This window comes from Hippoglossus stenolepis, chromosome 14 (genome assembly GCF_022539355.2).
Source record: "Hippoglossus stenolepis isolate QCI-W04-F060 chromosome 14, HSTE1.2, whole genome shotgun sequence".
Taxonomy (NCBI): Eukaryota; Metazoa; Chordata; class Actinopteri; order Pleuronectiformes; family Pleuronectidae; genus Hippoglossus; species Hippoglossus stenolepis.
This window is the reverse complement of record NC_061496.1, coordinates 2,669,472-2,683,091: the sequence shown is the minus strand read 5'-3', so window position 1 is coordinate 2,683,091 and position 13,620 is coordinate 2,669,472. Positions and strand designations below refer to the sequence as shown.

The following is a 13,620-nucleotide window of genomic DNA, read 5'->3' as shown; positions in this document are numbered from 1 at the left end:
TGCTCTCTGTCTGCTCCTTCATTCTTGGCTCCGGTCTCTATTTTTCCTATTATCTGAGAGATAACTGCTGCAATACATACATCGCTTCGAGACCCGCGGGGGGGGGGTGGGAAATTAACACATAGCTGCCATATTCTGTTGGAATTTAATTTTCCCCGTGAGCTCTAATAGTATCTGGCTGCCGGTTAATTCAATAGAAGTCAGTGGAATTAAGAAAACAAATGAATATATTTATTTTTATTCATGAAAAGAGGGTTGTGGGTTCAGCAGCTACAGTTTCATGTTGATATAACTATGATATATTGTTTTTTTATCCTAAAGACCTGGAGGATATTGTATACTGAATACAAACTCCTCTACTACTTTATTACATCTTTGTAATTTATGTCAGCTTCTAGAGTTGTTAATAATGATTCTTTTACTATTTCTGATTCAAAATGTACTTATTGTTTTTAAAAAATTTTAAAAAGACGACAATTACACATTATTTTGTTATTGGAGCCCAAACTGATATATTAAATTTCTTATGGAGCAACAGTCCATAATTAAAGGAAATACATTTTCAGTGATGCGAAGCAAAGACCAGCACGTATTCAGACCATCTGAAAATAAAAAGTGCTTTACTGTATAAATTATTTCCATAAATATTTTCAAAAATCTTAATTAATTTCCCCATATTAGTTTCCTGATTGCTTAATTCCTCGATCTCCTCTGTGTCTGTGAGTCGAAGTGTCAGTGCAGTCTGTTGATCTTTGTGTTACTCCCCATGTCCACTCACGTGCAGCTCCCCCCCTCTGCCTGTGATTCTCCCCGTGCAGGTGCAGATCGATCCGGTTCCCGTCCGCCTCAGGCCGCCATGTCTCGCGCCCGCCAGCCCCCGCTGGTCACCGGCATCTCGCCCAAAGAGGGCACCGCCTGGACCAAAGTCACCATCCGTGGAGAGAACCTCGGCACGGGCCCGGCTGACCTCATAGGTAACACAGTTATAACCACGTAGCTGACAACACACTCAGCTCTGTGCTCTGTCGTGGTAAAGGGTTCTTATATGTTTATTTTATTATTTTCTGTTCAGACATTTTTAATGGAGGGAAAGGGAATCCTTCTTACTTCCCCTTAATCTTTTTTTAATTTGTATGCACATATAAATTAATATGTGAAGATAAATACACATTCGTAGATATTTTGTTTGGATGATCAACATTTATGTTGTGTAATAAATTTTGTTTTACAAAATAGGATTTTCTTTTGTTTATATGATAACTAACTAAACAGAACAGCTTATTCTTTCCCCTCTGAATACAAATATCGTCATTTTGCACTACATACCTTTTTTTTTTACTTACAACTCAAATTTAATAAATATATAAATCTTAACAACCTCAGTGAAAAACTGAGTCAGAAATTGTTTATTTTTATAATTTTGTTTTCCACATTTCAGTCGTGATTCACTTTTAATTTAAACGGGTTCAATGTTGTTAATGAAGGAAAAACAAGGTTTTAAAAAATTTGGTGAACACAAAGCAAAAGAAAAATCATTATTAACTGAAGTTCCTATTATTCCATTCCACAATTATAATTTGAGGTACATATTTTTTTTGTATTTATTGTTTGTAAGATATTATGATGTTTGAAATTAAAACATTTAAAATCACCAGCTTTGTGATATAAGCACATCAGCAGCTTTAATAGAAAAAAAGCTCAATTCAGAATTACCAAATAAAATATGTAGTTTTATGTAATTAAGTTGACCTTCCTCTGTAGTGTAGTATTCTGACATATCTTCATCACACAAAACACACATTTTAGTTTCTGCCTAGTTTGAGAAAGTCAAGAGCTTATCAACTTACATTAACGTGAAAGTATATTTTATTTCATGATTTTCAGGAGCCAGACAAATGGACCAACTCCATATTGTTCTCATTCTGTGTTTGAACGTCAAACTGTTTCTATGCAGATATTTTCCAATCCTTCCTCGACCCTAGTGGAGGTGGGACTGAAGACCCGCACCCCGCTCTGTGCTTCACAAGCTGTGCTCTGACCAGTGATACAGGTCTATTTCTGACCATGGACGTCCCGGGGGGCCGGGATTAGATAATTAGACAAGCACAACTGTGAGAGGGATAAAGTTCGCAAACGGAGAGGCCAGTGGTGAACGAAGGCAGGAAATTGGGCTCTAATGAGCATATTATTCACACTTTTACGGGCTATTTGTTGATCAGCTCTCTCAAGCTTTTATAATGTTTGACTACACACACACACACACACACACACACACACACACACACACACACACACACACACACACACACACACACACACACACACACACACACACACACACAAAGCTTCTGGATCCCTCAGTTAGTGTCTAAATTGTTTTCAAGAGGGTTTAAGAAGAGGACGACAGATGAACGGGGCCAAGTTCACATTGTGCCAGTAATAAGCCACTTAGCTCTGAAGTGACACACGTTAGCTTAGAGGAGCTGAGTGAGTGGGAGGAAGGTCACGGCCACCCACACCCACTGTGACCCCAACTTCCACTTTGACCCCTGGTGACAGTTCGACTAAACTTGCTGAAAGACGCCAATTCTGTCTGAGTGCGCACCGCTTGTTACAGATCGTCTGTGTGCGTGTCGGTGCTACACTTTGTTTATTTGTGCTGTCACAGTGCGTCTGTATCTCTCACCCCTTTCACCTTTCCCCCCCACCCCCTCCCTCTCTTCCGTCTCAGGTCTGTCGATCTGCGGCCATAACTGCCTGCTGACAGCCGAGTGGATGTCAGCCAGCAAGATAGTGTGCCGCGTGGGCCCCGCCAAAGACGACAAGGGAGAGATCATCGTCACCACCAAGTCGGCAGGTCTCGGCACCTCCACCGTCTCGTTCAAGCTGTTCAGGCAGGAGCGGATCGGTAAGACACACGAGACAAAACCAACGAGGCAGAAGAAGATGCAAAAGGAAATAATTAAAAAGTGTCGGCCTCTAAAGGTTCCCTTGTATTTGACAAATAGCTCAAGAGTGTGACAATGATATCAAACTAAATTTGAGTGCAACTGGATTTTTTGTCAGAATAAAATTGACCGTCAGAATTGTTATTTGTTAAATACCTGACATATAATTTTCAGCACTCCTCCCAATGTTTTATTATAGTATTATAAAATTTTTCTCAAAAGGCTTTATAATCTATATGACACTAACTTTAACTTTATTTGGATAAAATAAAAAACGAGGATCCTCAGGAATCAGGAAAGAGGAGCGATGAGGTAGCTCCTTACTCTGAAGCCTTTATATCAACAGAAACATAAATAATGAGACAAAAACACAAATACAAAAAACTGCGGACAAGTAAACACAAGAAACAATAGAGAAACACATGGACCGAAGTGATTGAGGAAAGTTTTAACCAGAGATTGTATAATTCCATTATCACAAGATGTATTTGGATAAACACGTTTTCAGTCTTTTACTGATTACACCAGCATCAGTGTGTGTTTCCCTGGTAACGTGTGGTTTTATATACAACTTGCTTGTTACTATTTGCTGCATATGCAAATGCGTATGCAGTTATACTGGCGACTGTGTTTCTCTGAATTGCTGGTGTACATTTTCAGCTTTTTTTTTACTGAATTCAAAATCTAAATATTGAAGAACTGCAGCTCTCTGGGCTTCTGCAGATCCCTCCTCCAGGACCTCACAGGGCTGTGTGTTAGACGTAGACTCGGGCGGTGATAGGAACAAATATGAGGAAAGTTAATAACAATATCAAGTAATTCAAATGTTAGAAAAATGTACAGAGGCGTGAGTTCTTTCAGCACTTTGCTGAATGTCTTCCCCGCTCTCTCCGTCTTTCACGCTAAACTCTGTCCCAGAAATATCTTTGGAAAAAAAATATAGCACAATAAAATAGCAAATAAATGCTCAGTAAAAAAGGTTAGTGTCCAACCACAAGTGCCTGCTGTATAATATTGAATGTGCATGTTTGCATGTGTGCACTTTAAGAGGCACTGTGTATTTTGCCGCACATCTGGGATGTGTTGAGGAGTTCAGTGACGTGTGTCTCGTCTGTCCTGTCCTGCCCTGTCCCGCAGGTATCCTGGAGCAGTCCGCTGTGTGGGTGGATGAGATGAACTACTACGACATGAGGACCGACCGCAACAAAGGCATCTCCCCCCTCTCCCTGCGACCCAGCAATCCACTGGGCATCGACATAGACAAGTACAGACCGAGAACACGCCACCGTGAACACTCGCGCTCCACTCATTGAGTCATGGTTTACATCCCCAAACAGAAACAAACTGTCCCCATATGCCGGCGTTTGAAATATAATGCCAACCCAGCAGTGGCTGAACAGCCTCTAACCACCGCACACACAGGCAGTGGAAACAGAATAATTGTCTCTAAAGCAGAGGACGACGATAGAGAGGGATTAGGAAAGAGCTAAATCAGTGACCCACACACATGCACAAATACCGCCCGCACACCCACACGGCTGACAGGGAGAGCACAAGTTGTAATGTATAGTTTGCGTTGTCAGGTTCTGGCATTTCTGGGTTAGTGTTTGTTTGGCTTAGAGGGGCCGGGGGCAAGTGACCGCTCGTGACCAGAGACACGGCCCCCATAAACAGGCCGTACCATTCACCCACCGTCCGGGGTCACGCTGAGCATCCAGCACGGACACGCTTCACGTTCCTCTCTGACAGTAATACGTGAAGACACTACCTGTGCTCGGCTTTCAGCAGGGGGAGATGTTTTGGTTTGTGAAAGAGCATCTCTCCGTGGCCTGGTCTATCTTTGTGGTTGTGTACATCTCTGTGCAGTGACGTCAGCGGACGGTAATTCAGCTGCAGCTGTTTACGCCAGCTGCTTGTTAGCATCATACTTGGCCAAGTCATAAAGCAAGTGTTTAACAAGTGGAAACTGATCAATCGCTAAATTAAAACAGGGTGAACCACACAAAGTAGCTCCTACGTAGAGTGGAGCTGGAGCTGCTGAATACGGAGATCTGATTTGACCTGACATTGAAATACTGTCTAATGAGGGTATGAACTGGACATGTAATGTGTTGGCTCCAGCTACATCACTGAGGTACAACAACTGCAGTAATATGCAGTGTCTGTAAATACATACACAGGATACATTTCTCCATGTACGCACGTATGGTGAGGAAACACTAAAACCAGGTCATTCTAACCTTTGTCAGTAATGTATTGCTCGTTATAGACGAAGCTGCGATGACTTCAGTGTATGGAGCTGATTGCTGCACAGCAGATGTTTCCTAGCAAATGATTTACACGTGGATGTGGTCTTTCCTACCTCACACATTCCCTGTGTTTTAACACTAGTTTGCAACCAAAAGAGTTTAAATAAGGACTTCAGCAGAGTGTTGGATGTATGAATGAGCTGATGCAACCTGAGGACTGCAGAGGAATCAAGAGTTCCTTTGGAAACTTCAGGCAAGCTTTAGTCTCTACAAGGTGTAATGCTAAAATTCTACAATAACACCTACTGAATATTGACCTTGAATAGTAATAAACAACATCTATCTTCTGCAATAACAGTGTTTCCCATTAATTATCTAGACTGTGACCACAGAAAAAGTGATCTCCAACTTAGTGTGTGCTCCGTTTCTGCAACGTATGTGTGCAGCGCTATTTGTGGCACAATTTGCTGCGTGCTCGCTCATGCACTTGTGTTACCGTGGTTGTGTACATGTTGTGTTGGATTCAGCTGCCGTTGTGCGTGCTTCTGCAAGTGCCAGGCAGTGAATTTTTACTCTTTAGTCTGTGCACTCGTAATCTGTTGCGTTGGAGAGTAACGTTTAAGTGCGAGCTTGTTCACTCCCACTACTGCCATTGATTGAATGGAATCTAGGGGAAACACTGTAGAACTCCGTAAGAGGCTGGTTTGTGATTCATTTATTGAATTAAGTGAATAATATTAGGAAGCGGGGGAGTTAAATACTGTACTGTCCCTGTGTTGGTTTTTCTACATGTGTGTGTGTGTGTGTGTAGCTGCAAAGTGGGTGGTGGTGGTGGTGGTGGTGGTGGTGGTGGGGGTTTGGTTTGTGTAGACCACGGGTCATTAGCAGAGATCAAGACTCCCTAATGAGTCCTGGGTCCTCCAGGGGCACCCAGGCGTCACACACTGCACTTCCCACGCCAAGCTCCCCCAGCCTGGCCACTTCTTGGCTGCACACTGCCCCCTGCTGGGAATGATGTGGCCGACATCAAATCAGAAAAATCTACCCTCACAGTTCACACAGTTACTTTGCTGAGGTCCACTCAATTACAGTCTGTCATTAATACATTTATTACATTTATAATTTGATTTTGTTTATTTGTCTTTTTTTTCTCAGGGGCAAAATCCCTCAGAGTGACATGGAGATGACGTTCCCAGGAATGAGTGGAGACTTCACCAGTGAGAACTTCTCTGCCACCTGGTACCTCATGGAAAACCATTCAGGATCCAGGTGGGTCCCACAGATTACCACGATTTTCAAGCTATCATAACTCATAACTACTTAAAAAGAGGAGGAGCTGCATAATGTGTATTTGGTCTGGACAGTTGAAGATTAATCAATAAGGAAACATAATGGTTGCATTGAGCTCTGTAAACTGGGGGATGTCAAGGGCTAAAAATAAGAGAAAAATAAAAACACTCGCAGAATATTGTAACTTTGAGGTCACACTTTCTCATCTGGATCTAAACGTGGTCAGTGGATCCTTCTCCGAGCAGTGAGGCTTGTAGAGGAGGAGGCAGCCCTGAGTCCAGTTGACTGTCATGTCAGGGCAGAGGAGAGTTATTTTGGACTCTCCTGGCTTCCTCTCCCCCTGCGTAGCCTTCCAGTAACCCAGACCCCAGGATCCAGCATGACCAGGGGCCTCTGTTTGGACCTTGCTGGGTGGCTGTTTCTTCCTGCGGAGGAAACCTCACTCAAGACTCTGAGACACAGACACACACACCCACACACGCACCCACACTGAGCCACAGATGTGTGTGTGTGTGTGTGTGTGTGTGTGTGTGTGTGTGTGTGTGTGTGTGTGTGTGTGTGTGTGTGTGTGTGTGTGTGTGTGTGTGTGTGTGTCCAGAAATCATGTTTCTCCGCACAGACGTGAGATACTTGCCGCACACGAGTTGTGTAGTTAATAACAACAACTCTGCGTTAAAGTTGGTCTGTCAAGGTACTCGAGGCTGATTTACATAAATAAAACAAACCAAGGACATAAATTAATAGTTGAAATGTTAGCTGGGATAATGAAAACTATTAATTGAAAGTCTTTGTGAACAGGTGTGTTTTTATAGAGTTTTTTTTAAGTGAGCAGGATGGGACAAGAATTAAAAATTCTGTTTTCTAATTACTGTAAATTTAATACAGGGTTTCTGCAGGGTTTAGATTCAATAATCTGAGGCCTTAAAATCTCTTAATTGTGTTAAAATGTTATGTATTAGGTCTTAATTATGTTAACATTCATTTATGTATTTCTGTTGTGCTTTAAAATATTTTTTTGGCGTAGTTTGTAATGTCTTTGTTGTAGTTCTTTCTCAAAGACACAGATACTACAACGCTGTAGTAAAACTACAAACACGACCAACTGGAACTGATGAACTGTAAATCGTAAATACACAGCATCGATCTTAACTTCTCTGTGGGAAACACTTCGGACTCCTACTGTCTCCGTCTATAGTCTGAGAGACAACCTGGTGTTTCCAAGGTTATTCTCTACTTCACCTTATCTTCAATTATGGGGGAGTGTAAGTAACTCTTGGAATCCGATATTACTTCATATCTGTTGTACTTTACATAGGTCTTAAGTTTAATTCATTATGGTCTTTAAAAGTCTTACATTTAACTTGTCCAAACCTGCAGAAACCCTGTGATATATGTAGGTGTTTTCACACTGTTTATCTGCAGACCTCACCTTGGCCTCAGGGAAAAGGGAAAAACCATCGTACTGGAAACAGAAAATGAAAGAAACCAATCAGCAGTTGCAGAATTAACGTCTTGCAAAAAATCTTGTTCTTGTTGTTTTCCCCAGTTTCGAGCACTTGAAGTCTGCAGCCAGTAACCTGAAGAAGCAGGCCACTAAGAAGAACGAGGGGAGCCTGGCCTATGTGAAGGGCGGCCTCAGTACGTTCTTCGAGGCCCAGGACGCTCTAGCAGGTGAGAGGGATTAACACGTTGTTTTTTTTTGTCCGCTGTGGAGTCGCACCAAATGGTCTATAAATCATCACTCTTCGTCTCCGCTCAGAAAGGAGCTCTTGATTTTTGGAAAGTGTGCAAACGTGCGTCTTGGCATTTTTTCTTTCCCCCTTTCCCACATGTGGTTTAGCAGCGGTTGATTAAAGGGGCTCATTAGGACGCCGTGTGAAAAGCCTGCACTTCGTACCACTGTTACACCGGCCAACCACAACACGGCTAATTCACCTTCATCAAAATGAGATCAGCTCTCACCTGTCACACACGTCTCCCCCTGGACGTGGACACGCAAACACACACACACACAGACACACACACTCTCTCTGTGCCGTTCTGACGCCAGAAAGAACTCAAGGTAGCGGAGACTGACTGCTGTCGCTCTGCCAGGTACCTCGAGTCAATTGTTCGCTTCATCATTCATACTTTTGTCTGTTTACTCTCTGCTCCCGCCGTAGCCGCTCAGTTACTTCCGCGTACTATTTATACGTACACGTTTCTGCCCCCATCATTATTATTATTGCTTTCCGTATGTTTGCGCCCTGGCCGGGACAGAGGCGATGTTTTCATTGTTAGCAGCTGAATCTAAATAAACGGAGCAGCCCAACACAATGCAGGCCAGAGTATTAGGCCTGATAGTGCCGATAACAGACCCAATATGACCAATGGGAACAATGCACAGTCATTCTCACGTTCACACTGAGCGTGCCTACTGTGTGCCCACTGCCCCAATGGGAAATGTATGTTCAGTCTCCACAGCCGGAGGAAACGGTGCAACATGAGTGGACTCAAGTGACCTCTGATCCCCGAGGTTGTAGTGATGCTTTATGACTTGTGTCTGGAATTATTGTCAATTTCTGCCACAAGACGGGATTGAAATGCTGTTTTGTCTCAGACCCCCCCCCCCGGTGTGACAGCCTCCTGCTGCTCCACAGGCTCCACCCCCTCACCTGAATGTGTGATTCACATTTTGATGTTGTTGTGAAATGGTTCTGACCTGAACACGCTCCTGCTGCGTTCTGCATGTGAACGACAAACTCTGAAAACAGATTTTGTTATTGCTCCAAAAATTAAAAGTATTTCTCAGAAATGTGATCTGAGAATTTTCCCGAAAATGAAGGCTGTCGTTTCTTTGTCTCCTTTTGATGTTTGTTAACGTGTTGACAATAACAACTTCAAAAACATGATGACGCTGCGGATGTGACTCCTCGTGCAACCTCGTGCAAAATGACCAAAACTTAATCAAACACATCTTTTTGAATAAGTGTTTTCAAGTGTGTCAACCAGACATTTCTCCACGGTTCATCTTTTTGGTCCCGGTCGTAATGTCTGACATTTTCAACACTTTCCACTCGTTCACTGATAATTTACGGGGATCAATTATAGAAAGTAATTATAGAAAGCTTTTACTGATTCTACTCATAAATTTACATAAAATAACTTGTTAGCTCATTTATAGTTAGGCTCCAAATGGCCTAAATGCAACTCTGCTTCAGGATGAAGGGACATTTGTATAAACTAAATAACATTACAGCAGGAGCTCACTTTCTCCAGAATATCTGCTTCTGAAATATCATACACCTCCAACTTAATCAAATTTCATTCCCACAAAAAAACCCATTGTCTCATACTTGGACCAGCAAATTGATTTAAAAGTCCAGGACTTATTACAGCACTACGACTTCCTTTTTTGGCCAAGTCCTGGCTCTCAGTCATACAAAATCAAGTGGTGGCCCAGAGTGGATCGCTCAAATGGAGATATTCTGTGTCGTGGGTACGGTCGGCCAAACCGACATACCAGCCGGCACGCTGCGAGCAGCCAGTCCGCTCCAGGCAGCTCTGCAACAGCTCACTGCCAGGCCTGGTTAGTGCAGCTGTTTGAGCGACTGTGAATCCTTTCTTTGTCTCTCAGCAGCGTTTGGCAGTTCTCTGTTGTCCGGAGTCCGTCCAAATGAGCCTCACCTGAGATGGAGCCGTGAAGACTTGAAGGAAATTAACATGGCGCTTGTGTGTTTTCCTTGTTCCTTGTGAGAGGCTGCTGCAGCGCTTACAGCCTCCTCAGTCATCATCAGGACATTCACGTCTCCTCTCCTGTTTATTTTCACTTCTGCTCGCATGTGAGATTTTTATTGATGACTTTAATAGATGTCTGGGAGTTATTTTTGATGCAAGTGCACTGCTGCTGGCAAAGGGGGAAACACGGAAGAGAGGCCAAATCTGGAGAGAAATGAGGCGGAGAGAAATTATTTAGAACTCTGACTTTAATATCCGTGGGGTTTCTCTCCCTCCTTCTCTTTTTCTTGTCCCCCACTAATTGCCTCTTAATTGCTCTCCATTATAACTAACCGTCTTCAACAGAAAAACAAAGTCTCATGTCTATATTTGGTGAACTATGAACTCAATGCCTAAGCACACAGTTTAGACTTTTTGCTTTTGAACATCGCACATATTGCTCATTACTGTGCGGTTTGGGTCAGTGAGCTGATGTTGGCGTTTGGCAGCACTGGAAGCAGCAGCCAGCTTTTCAGTTCGGTTTTATTCTTAGGTTTTCCAGCAGAAGTGTCCGATCAAGTTGCAGATCCTCACGAGATTTGCATGGTGAAAGGAAAGAGCTGCACCTGGATCAGTGTCCAGCTCTTTCATTAATTTAATTTGATGTCGGTCAGAGTATTTATCCAAACGACACTGGTACCACATGTGTTTTTCAGATTTGGACAGAGGATCCACCCAAACCACTGGATCAGTAAAAGTTGATATTGACATTATTGAGCAGATCTGTTACTGACCAGAAGGATCAATCCATATGAAATACTATGTCTTTGTCAATTACATTATACATTTCAATGTTTCTGGTTATTATTATTAAGTCACAGATCATCATTATCGATGTAAATCATCGTCTTATGTTACTTTGCATAAATATTATATACCTACTTTAAATTAGGGGCAAGAGAGACCATAAGTATGGGATTGAGAAATTGTATTGGCAGAAATTCTGCTGATATTTTGGAATTGATATTATGAGAAAAATATCAGATTATGTATTAGAGTGTGGAGACCTGACTTGACTGTCTTCTCTCTGACTGGGACGAGTTGGGACAGAAAGTTTTCATCACTGCAAGTGCGTTCCCCCCCCCCAAGACACATTGACTTGTCTTTTACTTCAACATAAATAATAGTTAATAATTAATAATAAGCTTTTTGTATTTAAGTGTCTGCTTGCGGATTATATTTATCTCAGAGAATTGATGCAACTTCCTGATCTTAAACCTTTTTTATCTGAAAATTGGAAGTATGGTCCAAATGGGCCTTTGATTTATTTTATCAAATAATATTTTGTCAAGCGCCTCAATTTTTTTTCTGACGTTTCATGGCTTTTATGAAGTCTTTTACTTAGCATCTTTTACTTACTGAACTGGCAGATTTTTTTGTTTGCTTCTCTCCAGAAGTTATCTATGTTTTTGTAGTGAGGAACCCACCGGTTCTGTAATAACTCCGTGTGAACCTCCACCGGCCGCTGAAAGAAATGGAAAGTTTCTGGCCGTGGCGTCTGCTTGGTTGTGGAGCCTCGGTGACCAGCGGAGTCCTGCTCCTGTGACGGAGACACTCGGGCTGATGGACAGGCTGACAGTCTGTCAGGGAGTCCGGAGTTGTTGCGACTGAAATGTTGAAATTTGAGGTTTTTCATTGTTGTGTGAAAAGGAAGTCTCCCAGCGATGCAGGAAACGGAACGGCTACCGTGTTCCAAAAATGCCAGATTCCCAGGACCTATTCCCTGAGCCCCCCACCTGCCCCAGCAGGAGTCAAAACATCTCCCGCTTTAGAATCCAGGGACACTGTATTTTTATTCTTATTCATTTTTTTTTTCCTCAATGGTTCCAGGAAGTGAAGCGGGAGCTGCAGCTCTTCCTCAGGTCCTCGGAGCGGTGTTATCCGGACCCTGACGTGATGTTTAGGTTAACCGTGACGTCATCGTCCCCTCAGTGTGTGACAGACGCAGAGGACACACAGCTGGCAACAGGGCGGGGGTGGAGATGTGAAGCAGACCTGCAGTGTGTGTTTCACTCTTCCTGTATGTTCAGCCCTATCAATCCTCTCCTCTCTCGTATACACTCCCACGTCTACGTGCTTTTGTCCGAACCTGCATCTGGCCACATTCTCTGCTGGTCCAGAGCTCCACGAAAGGGCCGGCGACGTCTGCACTGATTAGGCAATGGCATGTTTGAACAGCGTGTTGTAGGAATACCTCGGTCTCTGCCTTGAGGCTTCTGTCTGTCAGAACGGACCCACATATTTATTTACAGAACTCTCCCCCCCTTCGCTTTGCCTCCCGCTCCCTCCGCTCCCTCCGAACTCCGCCAGCAGTCGGTGTTTGTAGTGGAACAACTGTGAGAGAGGAGAAGTTAGAGGATCGTTATCCTTTTTTTTTTTCTCTTTCACGCGTTCTTGTCTCGTAGCTTCATTCTTGAGATGTCTTCTCGTTGCATATTTGAGTCTCTCCACAAGTATGCATGAGAAGGTCGTCTAAACCTTCTCCACCCCTCTTCCACTTTGTCAATAAACCCTCGCTGCAGCTCTCAGCACCCAGCTGCCCACTGCTGCACACCATTTATTTATTCACTGGGATAGCCACACCGCTCGTTCTCCGTCTTTCTCTCTCTCGGTTTTCTCCCCTCATTCCCACTTTTCAAATGCCCCGTCCCGCGTAAAGCTCATCATGCTAAGTGATGGATTGAAGCCATCAGAGAGTTCCTCCTCCTCCTCCTCCTCCTCCTCCTCCTCCTCCTCCTCCTCCTCCTCTACGCAGCAGTCATGTTTGGCGTCCAGACGTCCAGCTCCGCTCTCCCTCATGTTGTTTTTCACAAAGTTGCAAGATTTTAGATTGTCGGTACCTCCAGGTCAAAGGGTTCCAAATGTCCCAAGACCACCAAACTGTGATATTAATTGCTTCGGTGAGGTGAATTGATCCAGTACAGCCACCGCTGGGACAGGGACAGAACCTCTGTTGCGTGGGAACAGGCTCAAGGGCGGGTGGAGGGGGTTCAACCACAGCGTTCAGTGGGTGGAGAACCGCTGGGGTTATCTCCCATCTACCACTGAGTGAGAGCCTGTTTATTGTTTTACCTTCGGCTCCTAATTGAAAATGTTCCTGTGTCTGGGGATCACACGTTGGTGCAGGGACCCTTAAATTGTGTTCCACATTTCTCACGTTCATTTATTGTTTCTCTTAATTTTATTTCAGCGATCCACCAGCGACTTGAGTCCGATGGCACAGAGAGGGTGGAGGGATCAATGACCCAACGACTGGAAAACATCCTCAACAGTAAGTGTCTTTCATCATGGTTGTTGTTTTTTATGTATTTACCTCCTGATGCAAGTGTACAGATCTTGGTTTTTGGGAACTTTCCCTCAAAACACATCCATTGAGC

The 13,620-nt window shown here is 43.5% G+C and overlaps 1 protein-coding gene across 4 annotated transcripts in view; it reads left to right on the top strand.

Annotated features, from left to right (window-relative positions):
- The window catches only part of exoc2 (exocyst complex component 2), a 41,890-nt gene that overhangs the window by 10,205 nt on the left and 18,065 nt on the right, over positions 1-13,620 (top strand). For 3 of the 4 annotated variants that reach the window (XM_035176619.2, XM_035176621.2, XM_035176618.2), the window contains 6 exons: positions 819-974; positions 2,732-2,908; positions 4,086-4,212; positions 6,353-6,466; positions 8,034-8,158; positions 13,434-13,514. In XM_035176619.2, coding sequence (XP_035032510.1) covers positions 857-974; positions 2,732-2,908; positions 4,086-4,212; positions 6,353-6,466; positions 8,034-8,158; positions 13,434-13,514 — 742 coding nt within the window. In that variant the 5' untranslated portion in view covers positions 819-856. Of the gene's footprint in view, positions 1-784; positions 975-2,731; positions 2,909-4,085; positions 4,213-6,352; positions 6,467-8,033; positions 8,159-13,433; positions 13,515-13,620 lie in introns of all 4 variants that reach the window. The other variant, XM_035176620.2, reaches the window with a different exon arrangement.